The sequence below is a fragment of the Sipha flava genome, unplaced genomic scaffold (genome assembly GCF_003268045.1).
Source record: "Sipha flava isolate LNK unplaced genomic scaffold, YSA_version1 253_pilon_pilon, whole genome shotgun sequence".
NCBI lineage: Eukaryota > Metazoa > Arthropoda > Insecta > Hemiptera > Aphididae > Sipha > Sipha flava.
The window spans coordinates 35,150-57,501 of NW_020272905.1; the positions used below are offsets into that span (position 1 = coordinate 35,150).

Consider the following 22,352-nt stretch of genomic DNA (forward strand, 5'->3'; position numbering starts at 1 on the left):
TAGGTAACTTATTTAATTAATATAACATATGTATATATATTATATATATATATAATATGTATTAAAAATATATTACATTTACTAAAGACTTGTTCATATCAAGAATAGGAGTGGGAATTCTTACCAAGCAAACCTTTTTTTCAGGAAATATAGCTTTCGCCTATAGATAATAAGTTATACAAATATAAAATTCATTAAAAATGAAAAACAAATATTACAACCAACTCACACTTTAGATATTACAATACTAAGAACTGATGTTTTTGATAAAGTTCTACAGTATTTATTTGTGATGAATAAAGATGGGTCAAAATGACTTGAACATATCAGGCTATGCTTTGTAATTTTGTATACATCTAAACCATTTTCCTTAAAAAAATCAAACCATTTTTCCTGTATCTTCGGATCAGCAGAAAATCTGTTAAAAAGTAAAACATAAGTGTATAGAAAGAAATATTTATTTAAATAACCATTAAGTTAATAAAAGATATGGTTACTGACCTTTGAAAAATAATATTTTGAAGTTTTGTTAAAGGTATTCTTGATCTACCACAAACAAAACAGCTCGGCATTTTAAATAAACTAAATTTATATTATTTAAAATACTATAACACTCAACAATTAAGTATCACAATAATAATGTATAATTTAATTAATGTAAATCAATAAATGCCAACATTAAAGAAACAACAGTTTCAATTCGAATTCGTAATTCTTCGTTTTTGGATTTTCGTTATATTACTATCAGGCAATATGCATAACAAAATATGGTTATCACATTTCTATGTAGTCTTCAACGCAACTTAGTGAGGAAATATCAAGCTAATAGACACAGGATATTTTGTTTATGGCGACAATTCGGTTATATAATCGTAATAGAGAACAGCACCTCTATATTAGTCTATGGTGTGACATATCGTAATAAAAAAGCGAAAGAAATATGAGATAGGATATAGATTACATTATCATTATACTTAACTATGAAATAAATAATTATTGTACGTTATTTACTCCATGACAGATGTATTTGTTGTATCTTAGAAATATAGACATACAACAATGGTTTTCTCACTTTAAACGTAATATTTTTTCTTAAATCATGTATTAATTAAAACCATTTAAATTATAGACATAATAATATGCTATGGTTAACATGATGTATAGAATAAGAATCTTCTCTACGCAGTGGGTCGACATTTTAAATTTTTCCTCTAGGTTTTCCCGCGACCATTTTCAGATCTCACTCCATATCATTAACACAAATTATGTAATAATCACGATTACAGATAGGATATATCCTATCTATAATCGTGGTAATAACATGAATTAAATATAATTAAATAATAAATATATTAAATATTACATCAATATAATCATTGGTAATGAACACGAATAAATAAAAACTTTTATCTGTGGTAAGAATAAACATTTCTCTGTTATATACCATGAATACAACTGTTGGTGTTTGGAATTATCACAATATCGATTATTCGCCATCTAGCGGTATAAGCCATCACTTGAAATTCGGTGCGCCGAAATTCCGAACCACCACCATCGATTAGAATAGTTAGAAGGAACGTAAACCACGAATCACTGAACGCGGGGACGAGGTGTGCGATTGGATGTGCCTTCACAAAAGAATCGTGCCAATCTCATCAGAGTTTATCGGCTTAATATCTATGAAAACCTGGTCGAAAACTTGATTCTGATCGTTGCTATTACAGTACAATACTGCTTCTTTAACCACTGTACTAGCATGGCGGCGTTAGACAATTAAGTCAACCGTTTCGCCGTCCGACGTGTGCTCTACCTTTCTAATCAACACATTTTCGATTCATCATAGTCACTACTCAGACGAGGTGAGAATAATTTTGTAATTGTTTGATAATATTTTCGTTTGTCCTGTAATTACGATATATACGCCGCACGTGTCCACGACGATTTGGTTTTGCGATGTGTGAAACCTGTGGAGTTTCTCCCTAGCTTCATCTGCATCAGTACTTATTATCATCCATTTTTATTGTTGTTTCCTTCCCCCCCTTGGTACTGCAATAGTTGATAATAGGTCACTTAAAATTTTTTAGTATTAACAAAAGCACTTCTCACTGATAGATGCAGAATAAACTTTGAATATCAAATTTATATCATTTAATATAGGTATTATGTGTTACAATTACTATTTTTAGTATACTACATTTATTTTTATTCATATTATTCGTTTTAAGTAGGCTTTTTGTTTGGTTGCTTGAAGCCTGATTTTGGTTGAGTTTTTTTAATAGTTATTTTTCCATTTTTTTTCTTAAGATATGCTAGGCATTGTTTATAATTCGCAGTGTGATTGGTTTGGCAGATTGAACATTTTGTTTCTTGCTCTTTGGTTTTTGTGTAATCTTTTGCGGTATGTGGACCGACGCATTTTACGTAATTTCCGTAGGTTTCATTTTAGTTTATAGTTCACATTTACATTATTATATCTGTGACGTAGATCAGATTTCCAAGTATAGCTCAATTAGTTGTCTTTAATAATCTAAACAATCCCACATACAACATGTCAAAATCACTCTACGTAGAACAAATTATGATGTTATGTTTCATTTAACCTACCTATACAATGGAATTTAAAAGTTATTATATTTTATGTACAATATCAAATTAATAAGAATTTATGACTATTTACAAAGTCTAAAACTGAAATCTCTATTGATTAACTTAAATTCTTAGATATTAGTTATTATTATATTATTTAAAAAAAAAATCTTTTATTAGATGTAATCGACTTCAAGTTAGAATTTTGTTTCACATTTTATAGATTAAACAAACAAACTATTTTTATTTCTATAATTTTTTGTCCTCTTATTTATAAAATACTTTTGAAGGTGCCTAATGAACATGAATTATTAGTTGTTTCTATGGACTATAATTGCAATTACTAATCTCAAATATAATGATTTAATATATCAAAAATATTTTGTGAAGAGTATATATACAATTATACTTTTACTTAACTTAACCTGTTAACTAAACAACTTTTTTAATATTATTTTTTATATGTTTATAGGACTTAAACATGTCTCGTAAAAGATATGCTGATGATTTTGATGATTATAATGAAGAAGTCATTGTTCTACCAGAGTCTCCTCCTTCTCCAGATGAATATGAAGATAATATTCTTTACAAATATATGACTTATTCCAATGGTATTCAGTTTTTTCTTTATTGCATTTATTTTATTTATGAGCTTGCATTATTAAGAAATTGATGTATAAGTATTACTATTTTAGTTACAAATTCACTGTAATCCTTTTTTAAAAAAATTTTATTGATTTTTATATTAAATTTTCTTATTTCCTACATTGTTAATTTTAAAGTCATGTTTTAGTCTTAAAGTAATAAGTTATACATACTGTAATAATAACCAAACTATTAATTATATTATTATATATTCTAGGCCAAGATAGTCATAAAAAGACTGCAAATACTCATTATCAACTTGCACCACCTCCGAGTGATAACAAAGAACCTAGTTATTCAGGACAAAACACTATTAATGCTAAAGCTTCAGTACAAAAACCAGGAATAAAAGCGACTCCAATAGGTCAATTAATATAAATATTTTATTTTAAATACAAATTTGGAGTTATATCAAACCTTTCTATATACATACCTTGAAGATTTTCAGAATAAATTGCTTTGCATCATCACATTATCTGGTTAGGTTAGAAAATATTTAAAAATGAACAAAAATTAGTATAAAAGTTCATAATATGCTGCAAGTACAGTAGACTATATTTTGTAATTCATAACTTAGAGAACCGAACTGAAAATCCAAATTAAAGAGGTTTTTGATTTAACGAGAGTTTGAATTATCAAGGGAAAAATAAATAATTCAAATTAAAGAGAGGAACATATAATTATTTTTTTTCATTCCAACTTAGGATACTTACTTTTTTTTTTCGTCTTTGATGACTAAGTTATTATTGTTAGACTATTTTTGCTGAACTATGGTTGAAAGTATAAAAACTAGTATGTATTTATGTAAAGCTAGCACTTAAATACTATAAATACAGGAACTGTTTTCAGACTAATGTTTTACTCGAATGTGACAACTATAAAAGGTGTAGAAAAACACATCCTTAATTTTGAACTTCAAATACTTCAGAAATAAATTATTCTACAGATTTTTGTTGCCAGTTAGAGATTATTTTGATATCTTTTGCAGTATTTCATTAATTTCTTATTCTTGAACTTCTCAAAGACCTTAAAAGCAAACAGATATCATAATTTAGATATGAGGATTGATACATCTAAACTAAATAGTATTTGGGCTTCTTTGGTAATAAGGCTAAATTATGTTTCTTCCAAATTTTGTATTTTCCAATTTTGGGTTCACTTCCTTGTATTATTTTACAAAAATGTTGTGATTGGAATGAGAAAATCAAATAGAATTAATATTTTAGGATTTCCTTAATGTCTTTAAGTGTAATTTAATGGATTAGAATATTTAAATGATAAAAAATTACTACCTATTAAGCTTTTTATACCTATATACAACCCATATTCTTAATATGAACCTATTTCTTAAATATCTTTGTATATTGATCATATATTTTTAATTATAAAATAAATTATTTGTGTATATATTTTATCTCACATTTATTAATTAATTAATTTTTTAAATTTTAGTAGACTGGAAGGAGGAAGAAGGAAGATTAATGCTTAGAAGGTATAAAGATTATGCTCTAAATGTTGGTAAGGATAAAAAATTCAAGAGCAAAAGAGAAATGTGGAATTGTATTACTGAAGAAGTAAATGAGACATTTAATGTCAAAAGATCAACAGCTCAATGCATGTCTAAGTAATAAAATTTAAATTAAGTATTGTTAATTATATTATATAATATATTATTATAAATATTATACTGAGAGAGAGGGGCAAAGAAAAAGATTTCAACAATAATACTGTTATACCTTGACGATTATTTTAAAAGCTCAATTGTCATACCCATGAAGCAAAGTTATGTCAGTTGGGTTTAAATTGGCCTCAACACCCACTATAACCTACTAGCTGTATTAAATATAAAACACAAATATGTGTTGTAATATTAAATATTATGATGTAAAGGTTGAAGCTTATAAATTGATTAAAAAATGAATTTACTGTTAAATTAAATACATTTCTTATTATAATATGTATATAATTAAAAATCTAAACAAGTGGGGGACTAGGATGACCAACCTTAAATAGTTGGAAGAAAGGCAAAGTAGAAGAAGATGTTTATAATTTAAAACTTGAGACTTCTTAATATTTGTTTAAATTATTGTTACTTTAAAAATGTTCTGTAACTATGATTCCAATTTAAATACTTTCAGATGCAAATATACCAAGATATTTTTATTTATTTTTTTTTTATTGATCAACTTCAGCAACAAGGGCCATTAGTTATTTTATTTTTTTACATTTTGTTTGCCTACATATTTAGATTTGGTTATAAATATTGGTTTGCTTGAGGAAGTTAATTAAATCTGCGTTGAGTTGGTGATAGGCTTCAAGGGTTGTATCGAGGTTGTGTGATATCCCGTGTTTCATCCTTTCTTGATTATACTTCATGCAGTCCGATATGATGTGCTTGACAGTGAGATTTGTTCCGCAGGTTGTGCAGATGGGGGGGGGGGGTTCCACTTTGTGTGATTCTAGTGTGTCCTATCCGTAGTCTATTTATTACTGTTTCTTCTTTTCATTTGAGTGAGGGGTTATACCATTGGGTAGTGTCACCTTTGATTTCGTTGAGTTTGGTATTTTGTTTGAACCAGATGTTTTGCCATTTGTCGTTGGTGATTATTTTAATGTATTTTTTTGTTTCATCGTATTATATTTGTTCTATCAAAGGAGTATCTGTATTATTTATTGCAAGTGAAGCTTGTTCGTCTGCTATTTCGTTTCCTCTTATTCCTGCATGTTTGGGTATCCACAAAATGGTTATTTTTTTTCCGTGTTCATATGCTTCGTTTAGTTTGTTTTAAATTTTTGTTGCAATGTCCCCTGGATTGAAATGGTTTTGGATGCTTTTTATGGTGCTTAGCGAGTCACTAAGAATGATGAACTTTGAATGTTCTTCTTCAATAATGATCTCAATAGCCTATAGAATAGCCATCGCTTCTGCTGTGAATATGGAACAATTGTGGGGTAGTTTGTACAGTATTTTTTTTTGGGGGGAATATTATTGATAGCCCGACTCCTTCATGTATTTTAGATCCGTCTGTATACACTTCTTGGTTGTCTTTATAGTTTTCTATTATACTTTTTAAATGGTTTCTGTATATATTATGTGGTGTTTGTTGTTTGGGTAATGAACTGAGCCCTGTATTAATTGGGTATTTTCTTGTCCAAGGCGGATGGGTGATTAGTTCATTGGTTATAATATGAGGTAGATTAATTTTGTTTTCTTTAATTAGTTTTATGAGATCATTATTGTTTTTTTCGTGTATGGTGATACTGGACCTAGCGCATCTTGCTGTGTATTTAAGGTATATCTCTATCCTTTTTATTTCGAGGGGAGACTCCCCGGCTAAATTGTAAATGCTAAAAATTGGACTACTTCAAAATGCTCCTAATGCAAGTCTCAGTCCACTGTTGTTAACACTATCTATAAAGTTAAGTTTGGAGTTAGATGCTGTTTTATATAATATTGCTCCGTAGTTCAGTTTGGATTGAATTAAGGATTTATGAATTTTTATTAAGGTGCTTGTGCTTCCTCCCCATGATGTATGTGATAGAATTTTCATTATGTTGATTGCGTTAGTGGTGTTTGTTTTTAGATATTTTATGTATGAGGTCCACGATAGCTGTCTATCAAACAAAACACCAAGCATTTTCACTGTGTTTTTTTTTTTGAATTAAGGTTTTATCTAGTTATTTGCAGCTTGCCAACTTTTCTTCTTTTTGTGAAGATAGTACAACTTGATTTTTCGGGTGAGAAACTGAAGCCAGTTTTCTTTGACCATTTTTTTAAATTATTGATGGTTGTTTGTAATTGTCTTTGAACGGTGCTTTTATTATTACTTCTGCACCAAATGTTGAAATCATCTACGTATAGATTACATTTAATTGGTGGTAAACAATTTTTCGTTATGTCATTGATTGCTATAAGGAAGAGCGTAACTGAGAGTGCCGACCCTTGAGGAACTCCATTTTCTTGAGTAAACTCAGTAGATAGGTAGTTGTTTGCTCTTACCCTAAATGTGCGGTTTTCTAGAAAGTTGGTAATTAAGTTAAGAAAGTTTCCTTTACTTATTATTTTGTCCAATTTGATTATAATATTGTGTCTCCATGTGCAGTCATATGCTTTGGCAATATCGAGGTTTATTATTCCCATAATTTGTTTATTATTGAATGTTTGGGTAATTTCTTCTTTAATTTCAATGAGATTGTTAATTGTGCTGCGGTGTTTTCTGAATCCGTTTTGTTGTGAAGAAAAGAAAAGGTTTTTTTCCAGTAGCCAACCAAGATATTATAGTATATGCAATTGTTATTTTTAAAATATCTATTATACCTATTTATTATTTTTAACATTTAAAAAAAAAAATTTAAATTCAGGTTTTTCCACCGATACCAATCAATGAAGAAACCAAAAAAGCAAATTGAAGGAGTTGTTAACTTTCAAGAAGAACTTAATTCTTTAGATGCTATTCATGATTTAGTAATTGATGAATTAATGAATTCCAAAACTGAATCTATTGAAGATAAAGAAAAGCAAGAGTCATTATCTGTATTATATCAAATTTTACCAAAAACTATGGTTGAATTAGCCAAAATAAATGCTCATGCCCAAGAAAGAAGACATCGTGAATATATGGACTCAATTAAAGAATTTGGTAAGCTGATTGTTTAAATGATTAATTGATAAAATTATAAAAATCTTATTATAACATGTTTATTAATTAATATAAATGAATAAATATGCAATTACAAGCTAAACGTTTGCTTAACCTAGTAGTTTCATACTAATATTTAAAAAAAAAATTGAGGATGATACCCTAATATATAAGAAGACAATTTAAAATAAAATTACATTCTTTGGTTCAATCAGAATTTAAGAAATAAATGTGGGAAAACATTTTTTTAAAAAAATTGGTTTTTTTTATAAATTGTCTTATTTATTAAAATAAATTACCTAGTGTGCTAATATTTGCAATCAATATACTACATCAAAGTAAAAAAAAAAACATTGTATATACTTATTATATATTTACACAATTTGTTTATTTTATTATTCATATAAATCAAAAATTTTGAGTTGGCCAATAAAATTGGAAAAAGTGATTGTGTATTATCCTGCTTGCCATGAGTTCTCATCAACTCCACCAAATTGTTAATCTTAAATCATACTATTAAAATCTAACTAAATTTTAAACTATAGTTAGTAATGATGAAAGTTCCTATTCATCTGAATTAATATTTTTTAAGCTCTAATCAAACTGTACTAACATTTTTATTTTTTCAGAAAATAAATTTTTGGAGAGTGTTTCAAAGATAATTGATAAATATTGATTCAAAATCTACAGTTACACTCGATCATAAAAATGAATTTGTATTGTTAATATTTTTTGTGTGTTACTATTTATGCTGTTTTGTAATTATTGCTAACAAATTCATTTTTTTTTTTTAACTTTAAAAATTACTATGTTTCTACAACTTAAATTTAATCGATTGGCATTTTTCATTTAATTTATGATATTTACATTGTTTATATAATTGAATATTACTATGTCATATATTTTCGAAAGAAAATTAACTACTATTTATTTAATTGACTATGGACTTTTTATAAATTTGAGATTGATTAATATTATTTATACTAATTTAATTTATTTATTATATTAAATTCTAAAAATTGATATTTTGATAATAATAATTTGTAATTGTTTTAATAAATTCTCAGAATTTATATTATGATACATTTTATAAAACATATATGCTGCATTCATTAAAAAAATTATTCTTTTTTTAAAATTTAGTTATTCACTTGTCCATATATATATAAATAATAATACATTTATTATGCTATGAAATAGTTTTTTTTTTTTTTAATAAAGAATAACTGCATGACGTGAATTAATTATTTTATTATCTAAATTACTCAACCATTTTTATTTATTTATTTCTGTATCAGAGTATTTAACTTTACTTATGTTAGTTAATAGAATATGGAGTATAATTTACTAAAAGTAATTAATAATACTATATATATATATATATATATAGTAATAAATAAATACATGAAAATATGTTCTATATTTATTATAATTTGAATAATTTTAAATTATAAAAATAATTAAATCACTTTCATTAATTATTATATTATATATTTGTATAAAAAAAAATATGGAAAAGTTTAAGTTGTAACAGCCAAGAGCTAAATGGTTTACTATGGAAAAATAAAATCTATAAAAAATTTTAATTCTCTGAAATAGTAAATATCTACATATCCTTTTAGTATTTCTTAGAAAGAATGAATATGGATTTAATTTTTTCGATATAATTTTATTTTATGTTTCTTTGTGGTCTCACATATATGTAAACAATTAATGTCAACTAGTAATTGTTATTCAATATTGTATATTATAGATTGTATCAATGTTTTAAAATATTTTATATTTGTGCATATTAAAAACATTAAAAATAAAATATAAATGGTTATTGTATCATAATTATTGATCACTTATTTTAATCCATAAAATGAAATACTTGTTTCATCAAGTCATTTAAAAAAATAACAACTGTAACTATCAGTGGCTTATTTTCAATTTTTTCTGGGGGGTCCACAGTTTATACGTAATTAATATAAATTATATATTATATTGTAATAGTTACGTCCTTAAGCAGTTTTTGGAGGAAGTTGAATTAAATATATAATGTAATAATTGTATAGTCTTATATAATATTATATATATATATATACCTATATATTGTATTTAGCATTATATATTATAAAGTATTGTTATAAAATAAATTCCAGTTGTCTCGATTTTTTGGCCAACTCCTCTATCACTTCATCAACAGTAATTTCAACTTCTCTGTGAATGTTTAACATAACCAATTCTGCAAATATGTAAGAATTTTTGTTTATTTTTTTATTTTTTGGAGAGGTTCTGGAGGGGTCTGTATATAATATTTCCTACATTTAGCCCCTTTTTTGCAGCTATCAAAATTTGATAACATTGATAAAACGATAAAATCATTTTTATTATAATAGTTTTATATATTGCTAAATTTAAATTAAAATGGTTAAATAAATTTAATAATACACAATTCATTGTGAATATTTCAAACGAAAATATAATACAAATGTTTTAATTAGGTTTAATATTTTGTATTTTTTTTATAAAAGTGTACCTAACTGTTTAAAGTTTAAATCATGGGTCCCATCAACACAAATTTAGTCATTTTCAAATACAAAAATCATCTTTTCCTAAATTTGTGGCAAAATCATCTTTATTACAGTGTTTAAAATACAAAATTGGATTATTAATACATTTTACTAACTATTTGGCCCATAACCAGAGGTGGATTTACCATTTTTCCGCCCCTAGGTGGATTCTAGCAATGGCACCCCGTAACCCACAACAAAATACATTAACATAACTATTCAAAAATTTGTCTTTTATTTTTTCACAAAATATTTTAATAACCATTAAAATAAAACTTTAACTTTATAACAATTGTATTTTGTATATAGATAAACATACCGATTAAAAAAGTATAAAATAATATGTCAGTAAGTAATAATATGAGTAAATTGGTATACAATTAAATCATTTTGCGTCTTGATTTATCTTTAGTGAAATTATCTATGATTTCATCTGACAAGTTATTTGATTTTCAATGTTGAGAATCGCAAGTGAATTCAACTTTTATTGGATCAGTATCCTGATACGTTCTATCGAACGTAAGTAATTTTTTACTCTTTAAGCATGAAAACGACCTTTGAGCTGAGCAATTTGTGACAACTGTGGAGGTAAAAATACGTAGTACCAGTGCTCGACTTGAGAGGGGACGGAGTACCCCAAATAATTTTCAGAAATTTTAGCGTCCCCCTACTATTATTGCGCTATAATCATAACGCTCAACCAGTTTTGGGGACGTTCTTTTTTTCAAAGTAAATAGAGTCCCCCTTCTTTAATTTTGCCGAGTTGAGCACTGTGTAGTACTATTTCTATGTTTAGGTAAATATTTGCTAGATCTTCTACATACAAAATGTTTGAAGTCTAAGCAGATTGTATTTTTCCCCAGTAGAACTTACATCGATGTGAACTTTTAAATGTAAAACTTCATTAATTAAGTCGTTTAATTTTATATCATTTGTATAAATGTCTTGCGGGAATTTAACTGATTTTCTTATATCTTGATTGTCCAATTCCTTAAGCTGTGTTAAAAATGTAAATAGTTTACAGAAAATATATGCGTGTCTCCTAGTTTCTAATTCACGAAGCAATTTTTCTATGATAGATATAAATGTATGCATTTTAAAACTCTCTCGTGCCGATAAATCTACTTCTTCAGATTCGTCATGAAAAATTGTTCTCTTCTTTTTTCTTGTAGTATTTATTTTGTAATTTTTGCTAATGCTTCTGTTTCATAATCATCAAAATTTTCACAAGTGTGCTTTATTAATCTAATTAAACTATCATATAATTGAAGAACGTCCAAACAATCAATATCAACATTTTGTAACTTACTACTTGTTGTGTTTAATCGACTAAATAAAAAACCCCACCCAACTGACATAATTGTAGTTTCCAATGAACTCATTTTATTTATTAGTCCTTTTGCCTCATGTCTAGTAATATTGTTTTCAGTGTGATCATCCATTATATAAGTTAATGTGGCTACAACTGTAGACGCTCAGGCAAGCAGAATATCTCGATGACTATCTGGTATTGGAAAGTGATTTTAATGTACGTGATTTCGATCCCATATTATTGAGGATATCCCATTTATGACTTCTGCTTGAAAAAAATACATAGACGTTTTGCATTAGTCCAAAAAATGTAGCTGCTTCATTACAACATTCAACTGCATGCGTACCTACTAGATTAAGTGAATGAGCTGCGCATGGGATATAAAATTCCAACGAATTTATATTTATTATTCTAGCTTGAAGACCATTATAACAAACTGACATATTTTTAGCTGTGTCATAAGATTATCCACGACAGTCTGATATATTTAATTTTAAATTTTCGATTGTATTAATAATTGTTTCGGATACTTCCAAAGATATATGTCCAACTTTTGGTACAAATTCTAAAAATCATTCGATTGGTACACCTTTATTGGTGACATAGCGAGGTATAAAAGCAAGTTGATCAGAATGTGTTATATCAGACGTAGAGTCAACAATTATTGAAAAATATTTACGAATTTTAACCTCATTTATTATTACTTCCTTAACTTTTTTGGCCATTAAATTAATAATTTCCTCACAAATTGTTGATGCTAGATATGAAGTAGAACCAATACCAAAATTACTATATTTCGAAATGTGTTGAGCTAAGAAAGAGTCAAATTCGGATAACAATTCAAGAAGCATCATGTAATTTCCATTTTTAGGTGATCCGAAAATTTCCTCTTGTCCTCGGAATGGTAGTCCAGGTGAAGCTAACGTTTTAATTATAAATACTACTTTTTCTAAAACCCTTCCCCAATAAATTTTTTCATGGTCAATTTGAACTAATAACTTGGAGTCTAATCTTCCTTGTTCTTGTCCTAAATCTTTCAATCTTAGTAAATATGTTTTGTGATTTAACGACCCTTTATGTTTTTTAAAACGTATATGAGCATTTTTCAAATCGTTAAATCCACAATTAGCTAAATTGGTAGATTCATATTTAAATAGCCAACATGGTGCGCAGAAAACTTTTCCTAATTTACGAGAGTAAACCTCTGGAATGTTTCAGCTAATTGAGAGTATACAGATACAGAGAATGTACATTGCAATTAAAAATGTAAATGTTGAGGTGTTTTTAAATCATATTATCTATACTTCATACGTACCGAAAAAAGTGAATTGAGGAATTACTTTTAAAGCGATTTGAACAACCGTATGCAACACAAGAAACAGGCTTATTTAATAAATATTAGTTACTAAATAGTGTATAATTAATATTGTGATGTGTGGGGAATAGTGTTGATACAATATTTTGCCAACCCAAAACATGGTGGACAAATGATAACATAATCAATGCGTGCTTCAAGTGATATCGGAAGTTCGTCATCTAGTATAATATAGCTATTTGTGCGAACACCTCTTAATATCAGAAATCGAAATCTTAGCATGACGCCACATCCCCTCTACATTATTCGTGTGCGCGCCGGAATTTTTTCGGAACCCTAGGTAAATCAACACCACCCCAAGTAGATTATAGATTAAAAAAAATATTTTGAGTGTACCTCGAGACCGGTCGGGGTCGGAGGGTAAACATTTACCTTTTAGGTTAAAATTCCCTCAAATTAAAACATTTAAAACATTAGAAAAAAAGTGCAAATATTTTCTAACCGGTGATAGATTACGAACTCGGAGATTCGTAGAGTTGTAATAGGTTCATAGTACCACTAGATTACAACATAATAATTTAAATTTAGTTATATTACATTATTTAACATAATTATCAAATATTGAAAGAGACATAATCAGGGCTCGAAAATTCTAGCAAATGTATATTTTTCTTGGTTGATCCTAGAACATCCAAAGTAAGATACAAATATGTTTTCACTACTCGGATATCATACACAAAATTTAATTTTGCTATTTTTTGCATATTTACGGATTTTATTGTTATTTTGCTAATTTAGGGTTTATAGTGCTATTTTCTGGTATATTTTCACATAATGAAGGAAATAATCAAATTTTATTGATAATAATTGTATTTACTTGGTTATGTTTTTAAAAATATTTTAATTATTTAAAATAAATAGACTTTATCACATATTATTTTATGTTTTCGTTGAAAATTTGATGTATTAATAGTTATACCATCATTGTTATTTTTTTATTACATCATTGCATTAGATTATCAAACATTTTAATAATCTAGGATAATTTCCAAGGTAAATATATAAAATAATTTAATAATAAGTACATTTTTACAAATATATTTAAGTACTTTAACATTTTTGTTGACATTTAATAATTCAATCAGTTCAGACTGTGTCTAATGAGCCTAACAATTCGTAAAATTACATTTTTTTCAAGTTAAATGCATATTTTTTATTTTTTCGTACTATTTATAGTGCATATTTTAAAGTTTTTAAGTGTATATTTAAGAGCTAAAAAGTAACATTTTTAGTGCTACAACTTCCGAGCCCTGGACATAACTTAAAAACCAATTTCGTCCGTTCAATTTTGATTACACCATCGTCGGCGTCTACCGCCGCCGTCGGTTCTCATTCCGATCGAGAGCTCGGCGTGCAATTGCCTCTCTGCGTTTTCTTTTTTCTTTTTCCGTCCGTCGCGTCCGATTTTTTTTTTCGTTTTCGTTTCAAACGTTTTTTTTAAATCGTTTTCGAGCCCGTTTTATTAATTTTTCGTACTACGCTTTAATCGTATTATTTTATATACGTTATTTAATATTCGATTTGTTTTACCGAAAAATAATCGGATGTTTTCATTACATATATTAATTTGATGTGAAAGACTGTAATGATATTATTAAACGCACACGCACAGCTATAAAACGAAGAAAACATGGTACGTATTATATTTCAATCATAAATTTGTTTTTATACGTGTTAATTACGTTCAATAAGATTTATTTTGCCAAACAATATAGGCAGGGGCGAATCCAGAATCGGGGAATTGTGGGTCAAGCCATTTCAAGAGGCTATTTATAAGGGATGAAACTGAATTAGAAATTAATACCTTGTAAAAAAAAAACAATATGCTCATAAGAGTGTATATGTATATTTATATTACATTTTAGAATTAGTGATACCACCGATAATGACTTATTTACGTTTAATAAATATAATCTAATTTTATCAGCACAACAAACAAACGGAATAAATATGATTAACTTAACATTCTACTAAAACGATATAATTTAAAATATAAATTATGAATTGAATAATTTAAAACTTTGAATATACATGGCATTCATTTTTCATGTAACTCCGATGGGCCAACTGTCCAAGAGTCCAAATCAAGGTCTTAAAAGAGAAAAAAATTTCCAATAGGCCAATTTTGTCAACAAATATTAACTGTTAGTCAGCTGACCCTCTGAACCCCCCCTAGATCCGCCCCTGAATATAGGGAGAAAAGTGTTATATGTTTTCATTATACTTTTTTTTATTGGAATGGAATTTAATTCAATGTGCTTTTGGTGCTAATGATACTATTCAAAACAAACACAACTATATAATAAAGAAAACATGGTGTGTATTACATTTTTTAACTCTTTCTCTCAACTCAACTATATATATATTAAATGTTATTTTTTCTAGTTTTAGTAAAAGATTCTTACAGTATCATTCGTTACACTTGGACTAAAGGAAATGAAAACTTTTATGATATTAAGAAAATAAGAAGAACCAGTAAGTTTTACCTTCTTCATACTATAAGCCTTAAATGTGTTAATTACATTAATTTTTATTTGTTTTACCAAAAAATATTAGGAGAGAGCAATTGGATGTTTTCATTGAGAAGGAATGTAATTGACATTAATGATATTTTTATAAACACAATCAGATTTAAAAATTAAAACAATTTTTATAATTCTATTCACATATGTATTTATTAAGTCTATTGTTCGACTATGATTTAATTGTGTCATTAAATTATGTTAAATAATTATAAATTTGTTTTTTAAATATGTTAAATTCATTACATTTGATTTATTTTTCCAAGTAATATAGGAGAAAAGTGTTGTATATTTTCATTGTACTTTTTTTATTGGAATGAAATTGAATTCAATGTGTTATTGCTGCTAATAATACTATTCAAAACAAACACAACTATAAAATAAAGAAAACATGGTAAGAATTACAATTTTTAACACTCTTATTTCACTATGATATAAATGTCTTTTTAAAATATCTTGAACTATATTGTTTACTTTGCTCATAGTTGGTTGCAGAGTAATGAATTAACAAATGCTCCAACATGAGTGTAGTACTGTTGTACCCAAGAGTTTGGTTATTAATATACTTTTCTCTTAATATAAGAAAATATTATAGTTTTAGTATATAGTTTATTTACTTAAACCGTATCTTACTGGAACATTGTATAATAATAAAAATATTTCCTTTGATTTTGTTATGTTTCAAATTTTTATACATTATCTTCATACATTCTTTAGGCTTAAAAGCATATATGTGGTCTGATTACAAGAAACTTTCATACTCTGTCATTCTTAAATTATTTATATTTTATATTTTTATATATTCTCTCTATATAACATTTAATTATTGATGATGAGTACTTTTATGTACTTTGAATGTTAGAAAGGCGTTGATGACCTCCACATGGTCTTTCTTGGATGCATTTTTCACTAAGAATGTTTAGAGTGTAAAACGTAACTAACACCAACATTTATATATACATACCTATTATAAAGTATTCATGTATCACACATTTTTTTTTTTTCAGACAATATCAAGGAAGATCTATCCCCATTTTTATAGTTTTTTGTGTGCAGACTCATGTTGTGTATATATATATATATATATATATTTATACATTGATTAATTATTATTGAAAGAAGAAGTTATGCGTTATGACTTCTTTCTTTGAACCGATTATACTGTATTTGAATGTTTTTATACTTTGATAATTCCATATTTCAAAAAATGTCAAGTTACCTAGTGTTTATGAAACTTATAAATTGTTGTATTTAACATACTTTTAATAAAAGTGTTTCTTCGTTCTACTATAGGTTAACTTACCAAAGAATACACTTATAATGTTTTTTTAATCATAAATTTATATTTTATTCTATAATTGAAATATCAAGATCTATATGCATATTTATACCTTTTTTTAAATTCTATGCCTGTCTATTAAATATAATAAATAATACACATATTTAACATTTAACTAGTGGTTAAAGTGGGAAAAATGTTGTGGGAGGACTATATGCATCAAAAATTGAGGAGCGTTCCCCTAACTAATTCTAAATCTTACCAACTTTTTTTAGGAAACCCATGAGGTCTAAACCTCTTCTGTTACATACATATGTTCTTAAAAAAATTATTTTCATAGGGTGTAAAAACAAATTTCTCTCAAAGAAAAATAATTCTCTACATATGCTTGCTCAGTAAAAATAAATTGAAATACATTATTACTGTAATATATAAATACAAATAAATGTAAATACTATATATATTATGACTACATATTATTTCTTTTTTCCACTTGTTCAAATTAATCAAAAAAATTAATTTCATACAATATTGTAATATTATAATAATATTGTTTATTCAATATTGTATTTTAATGACTAATACCATTAAGCGTCCACCCAGACTTTTGGCGACTTAAATTAAAGAGGACGAATAATCTTACCTTAAATAAGAAGAGGGACTCCGTCCACTGCATTTAACTATTGTCGAGGAGACAACGTTCTATGGGTACTATTATTATGCTTGATTATTTTCAAATACACTGCGGTTTGCCCTCTACTATTTGATTTTTTTTATACATATATTGGTTTTTATATGATTGACACCACATATCGATTGAAAGTATAGTACCGTAGTACTTTTAAAAAAACAATTAGGTGGAGGTCTGCTAGATAACGAACGCCTTTGACGCCGAAGGCGTTTCAGTTTTCCACTCGTATATTATCAATAGTAATAATTATCACAAATGTAATATTGCATGTAATTTTAATAATTAATTAGGTACTAATAAATATATTAAGCGAATTTCACCCGAAGCGAGGCACACAGAAGCTAGTATAGATTATAATATGTATTTATTTTTAATCTATAAACCTTGCATGATAATAGGATGAAAATATTTTTATCATATTTTACTGAACTTATCAGTCATAAATATCTATATTATACCTGCATATGACCAAGATCTATAAAGAATTCTTTATAGGTCTTGGTATATGACTGCATCATTGATTTGAAGATTCGGCTATCTAGTATAATATTGATATCTATGGTTAATATACCTCCGTACCTAATTAAAATCTTGTCTAAATTGGAATATTTCCTTAGATCCATGTGGCTCTCGACAGCTTTCAATATACAAGTGCTGCACAATTTAAATTTGTACTTTTGTCTTATTATACTGGCAAATTTTTGAAAAATTTAAAAATTTAAAATGTGTGCCCCCTCTGCCATGGCCAAAAAATATCTCACTTTTGCCTTTTAATACTTATTTTTCTCAAAGACTTGTTTTTGCACTACATAATCAAATCTTAATATTAAAATTTATAAAAATATATATAATTCTTTACTACTTAGCAATTTGTCAATTTGGTTCTTTCAAAATTATTGTACTTAATCTTGACCTGGTTTTATGATTTATATTTATACAAGTTAAGCGTAAAATATCTAAGACGATTAAAAACAAAAATAAGATGCATATATACACTTTCATTGTATTATTATTATAATTAACAATTAATATTAAATACTATAGCCTAATATTATATCACTATCTGTACTACATTGGCCTTCGAGAGTATTATCTAATAAAATAAAATAAAAAATAAATAAATAAATATTTTGTTAAATTAGGTTTTAAGTTCTTGAAAATTGCTACTTACTACAAATGATCAGAACGATCTTGATGAAAATAACTAGTCAATATTATTAGTATGTTACAATTTACATTTATTTGATGTCACACATTTTTACATAATGTTTTTTTATAGTTCCTTCGAAATCCCTTTCTTATAGTGATCACTGACATATTTTTTTTTTTTTTTTAAATGTATTACAACTTTATACGTCAAACTGGATTGTCACTAAATATAGTAACAGGTAGGTATACCTGTTTATCAGTTACCAGCTGTGTACGAATTACGAAAGCAAAAAAATCACAATGTTACATTTATTAAATTTTATAACGTTGAATACTTTTTTATAATCAATTATTATTTATTACATAATATATTTATCACACGTAATATTTATAATAAATAAATAATATGTATATTGTATATTATATCATTTAATTTACTCGCAAAAAAAGTTTACAAGATTTATAAAAAATATTGTTTTATGGAAACCCAAAATAAAAACTTGGTAAAATAATTTAGTACATGGGTATAGAGTTGTGTTATACCATAAATAACAAAAAAGAAAAATATCACGCTCACAACACCATACATTCTTATATAACGATAATATTTAATATTTATTATTATTATCCAATATGATGTAAATATTATGGTACAATATTAACAGTTCGAACGTTTTTCGATTTATCATCCGTCAACACGCATCTGTGGGCATAGAGATGTATCAGTTATATGACACGATATACTCGTATCAGGATTTATATTATACAAAGACGGAATTATAATTATGTAACTGAATGGATTATTTAACTCTGTTTAATAATGACGTATAGTTATTATGCAAATGTGTATATATATTATTATTATTTATTATTACTATTATTATAATGCTCGTATGTATTATAATACATACGAAAGTTAAATAATAGTAGTAATAACGATATCACATACGCGGCGACAGGTTATTACAGTAGGAGACGGCGCCGCTGCGAGTGCCGGAACGGAATGTTATCCGGTGATAGAATAGATCGAAAGAAATATAGACAACGCGCCTAACCCATTTCGTTACGTCCGAGCGCATTATGCGTTTCGGTAAAATTGCATACATTTTGAACCTGAAAACATACGATAGATGTTTTTTTTTAATTCAGCTGTATAATATAACAACTAAAGTGGCTCATGATTTACAAACTGACTGTACGTCGTGTTGAGTACGCAATTTGTTTTTCCCGTAGACTTAACGCGGCCTTCTGTATACCTACGGTTAGTGGCGCAACTGGGAGTGAGGGTTATATCCTCCTTCCGACATATGTAATTAACTTAACCTTACCTACCCCAATAGGTAATTTCTCGACCAAACATCTTCCAAAATTAAATTTTTTTCAAATTTTTAACTCCCCTCCTCTATAAATAAATCCTGGTTACATACTTCTTACGGTTCATGGTCATCTTTCCCTCTCCTCTACTATAAATATTATTATAATTACATCCTACATTTAAATATTTATACACGTTTATGTAACGTTGATCGTTTGCGAATAACATCGGAATGCTTTAAAAGTATTTACATACTTGTAGTAGACAAGAGTAGCCTATTTAACATTTTATTTTGCTGGTGGATAACGAAAAATCGTGGCTCACAAACACATACCTACGCATATGTGGTTATGGCTTTCGCATAGAAAAAATTCACAGTTTCTTCTAGCCTTATGCAAAACAATAACCTTCTAAATACTACACATATTTTATTTTGAATTACACTAGACGGCGTAACCAAACATTTTCAATGAAGATTAGGTGATTAAATTTAAAATATGATATAAAACAAAATTTATTCCAAAATATATTCTACATAAATTTTTAAAAGTCTTTATTAGGAAATTCAATCCAGAGCTTCAAATTGAAATTTATCTGAATGGCGTTTGATCAAACATTATACAACATATAAATAACAACAATAAATAAACGTCTATATATATCGGTGTATTTTTTAAACTAGGCGACAGTGAAAATATTTTGTCGCCTAGTTGTTGATAGTGTTTTAAATGACTGGACGAAAAACATAATTAATTATCAAAAGAAATTTTTTTAATTATGTAAAAAAAAATAATTAGTTAATGTACTATGGATAAATGTATGTATAATATAATATATCGTCACATGGTCTGATCTGAAAACCAATGGATACTAATAAAGTTAAAAAACCGCATATTGAGGAACTCGGTTCAATAAACATGGGAAATATTTATCTTATCATAACGATTGAATACTGTTAGGTTCGTCATATCTATAATATTTTGTTTATCAAAAGTAATGAAAATCATTAACTTTTAAACCATAATGGGACTTAGTTGGGAGTTTAATTGAATGTATAGGAGTGATATCGAGAGAAATACAAAAAAAAAAAAATAATAAAATAAGTAAAGCGACTTGTAGTTTTTTTCTTAAACTCGACGACAATCGGTTCAGTTTGGTTTGGTTCCAATGCGTCCACATTAAACGGAATCCACTATATATATAGTGAAAGAAATTCCTTACATGATAGGGATCAGTGGCGTCAAGACTTGACATTTTAGGAAGTGCACATTTATAAAATAAATGACACCACTACCCCATGACTGGATTAAGAGCTTATTAATGTTTACTTAATACAAAATATGTTTGATGAATAGAACAAACATATTGTTCTACTAGATATTAAATACTAATGAGTTACTTATTAAATTTTTTATAATTCACAGTGATTAATAAATTGCTGGATCACCGACCACCCAACTAACAAAATATTTCATAATAACCTCATGATAGGGGCTTTACTTACTTAGGCTGGGCGCACACCTAAAGAGAAAAACTTCCGAGCTACGCAGAACATTTTGTTCTAAACAACTTGAAATAAATTCTATTCACACTGACAAAACAGAACAGAACAAGACACAATAATTCTGGATTAATTTTTGTTATTAAACACCAGTCGTCAAGATGAGTTCTGACAAAGACGACATCGTTGTGCTGCTTATGTGGCAACTTTTATTAAATAATAAAAGTAGTAAATAAAAACGCAAAAATTTTGCCCCTCCCCTAAAGTACGCCCATGCACGTAGTGTGTACAAATAGACAACATCTACGTATTTCAAAAAGTATAACGAAAAAATTTCGATTTGATTGTAGGATAAAAATACGACTTTTGCACAATTTTGCGCACCTGGTGTAGGCACAGTTCACCCTACCCTTGCTTCACCACTGACTAGTCGTAGAATAAACAAGCGACTTTGATTTTCGTATTTTGGTCGGAGCAAAAATAAAATCAGACGGATCAAGACCGAACATATTTTGTTTTGTCTTGTCGTGTGTTGTTGTTGACTGATTAGTGTGTACGCGTTAATTACTTTATACGTGTTCTTATGATATCCAAACAGCTTCGAGCTGCTCGGAGCAGTTTTGCTCTATAAGTGTGCGCCCAGCCTTAGATGTAGGGTTCGGTGCAACTGATAGGATATCGCTTTTATTTTATACGCTGACATATGTATGTAATTAATAACTTTATGAAAACAATAATTGTATAACGTTGTACAATTATTAAGACGAACCATTAACTAGAAT

The 22,352-nt window shown here is 27.3% G+C and overlaps 2 protein-coding genes and 1 long non-coding RNA gene across 7 annotated transcripts; 2 read left to right on the forward strand and 1 right to left on the reverse strand.

Moving 5' to 3' along the window:
• Positions 1-225: 225 nt before the first annotated feature.
• LOC112684627 lies at positions 226-1,343 on the reverse strand. Its single transcript, XM_025556239.1, has 2 exons — positions 502-1,343; positions 226-418 (listed from the first exon to the last, which is right to left on the reverse strand). Exons 1-2 carry the CDS (start codon positions 570-572, stop codon positions 226-228), a joined length of 264 nt encoding a protein of 87 aa, XP_025412024.1. The 5' UTR covers positions 573-1,343.
• Positions 1,344-1,537: 194 nt separating this feature from the next.
• LOC112684625 lies at positions 1,538-8,639 on the forward strand. Of its 3 annotated transcripts, none has more exons than XM_025556236.1 (6): positions 1,538-1,859; positions 3,059-3,197; positions 3,449-3,595; positions 4,684-4,855; positions 7,594-7,871; positions 8,501-8,639. In XM_025556236.1, exons 2-6 carry the CDS (start codon positions 3,068-3,070, stop codon positions 8,545-8,547), a joined length of 774 nt encoding a protein of 257 aa, XP_025412021.1. In that variant the 5' UTR covers positions 1,538-1,859; positions 3,059-3,067; the 3' UTR covers positions 8,548-8,639. The 3 variants fall into 3 exon arrangements, with proteins under 3 accessions (XP_025412021.1, XP_025412023.1, XP_025412022.1); XM_025556238.1 differs by having other exon boundaries at positions 4,687-4,855; XM_025556237.1 differs by lacking the exon at positions 1,538-1,859 and adding an exon at positions 2,060-2,157.
• A 5,501-nt stretch (positions 8,640-14,140) lies between these two features.
• On the forward strand, positions 14,141-16,693 carry LOC112684629. Of its 3 annotated transcripts, none has more exons than XR_003148725.1 (4): positions 14,141-14,746; positions 15,422-15,429; positions 15,499-15,588; positions 15,670-16,687. It is a non-coding gene; the product is annotated as an uncharacterized LOC112684629 (long non-coding RNA). The 3 variants fall into 3 exon arrangements; XR_003148724.1 differs by lacking the exon at positions 14,141-14,746 and having other exon boundaries at positions 15,184-15,429; positions 15,670-16,029; positions 16,643-16,693; XR_003148723.1 differs by lacking the exon at positions 14,141-14,746 and having other exon boundaries at positions 15,184-15,429.
• Positions 16,694-22,352: the final 5,659 nt, after the last annotated feature.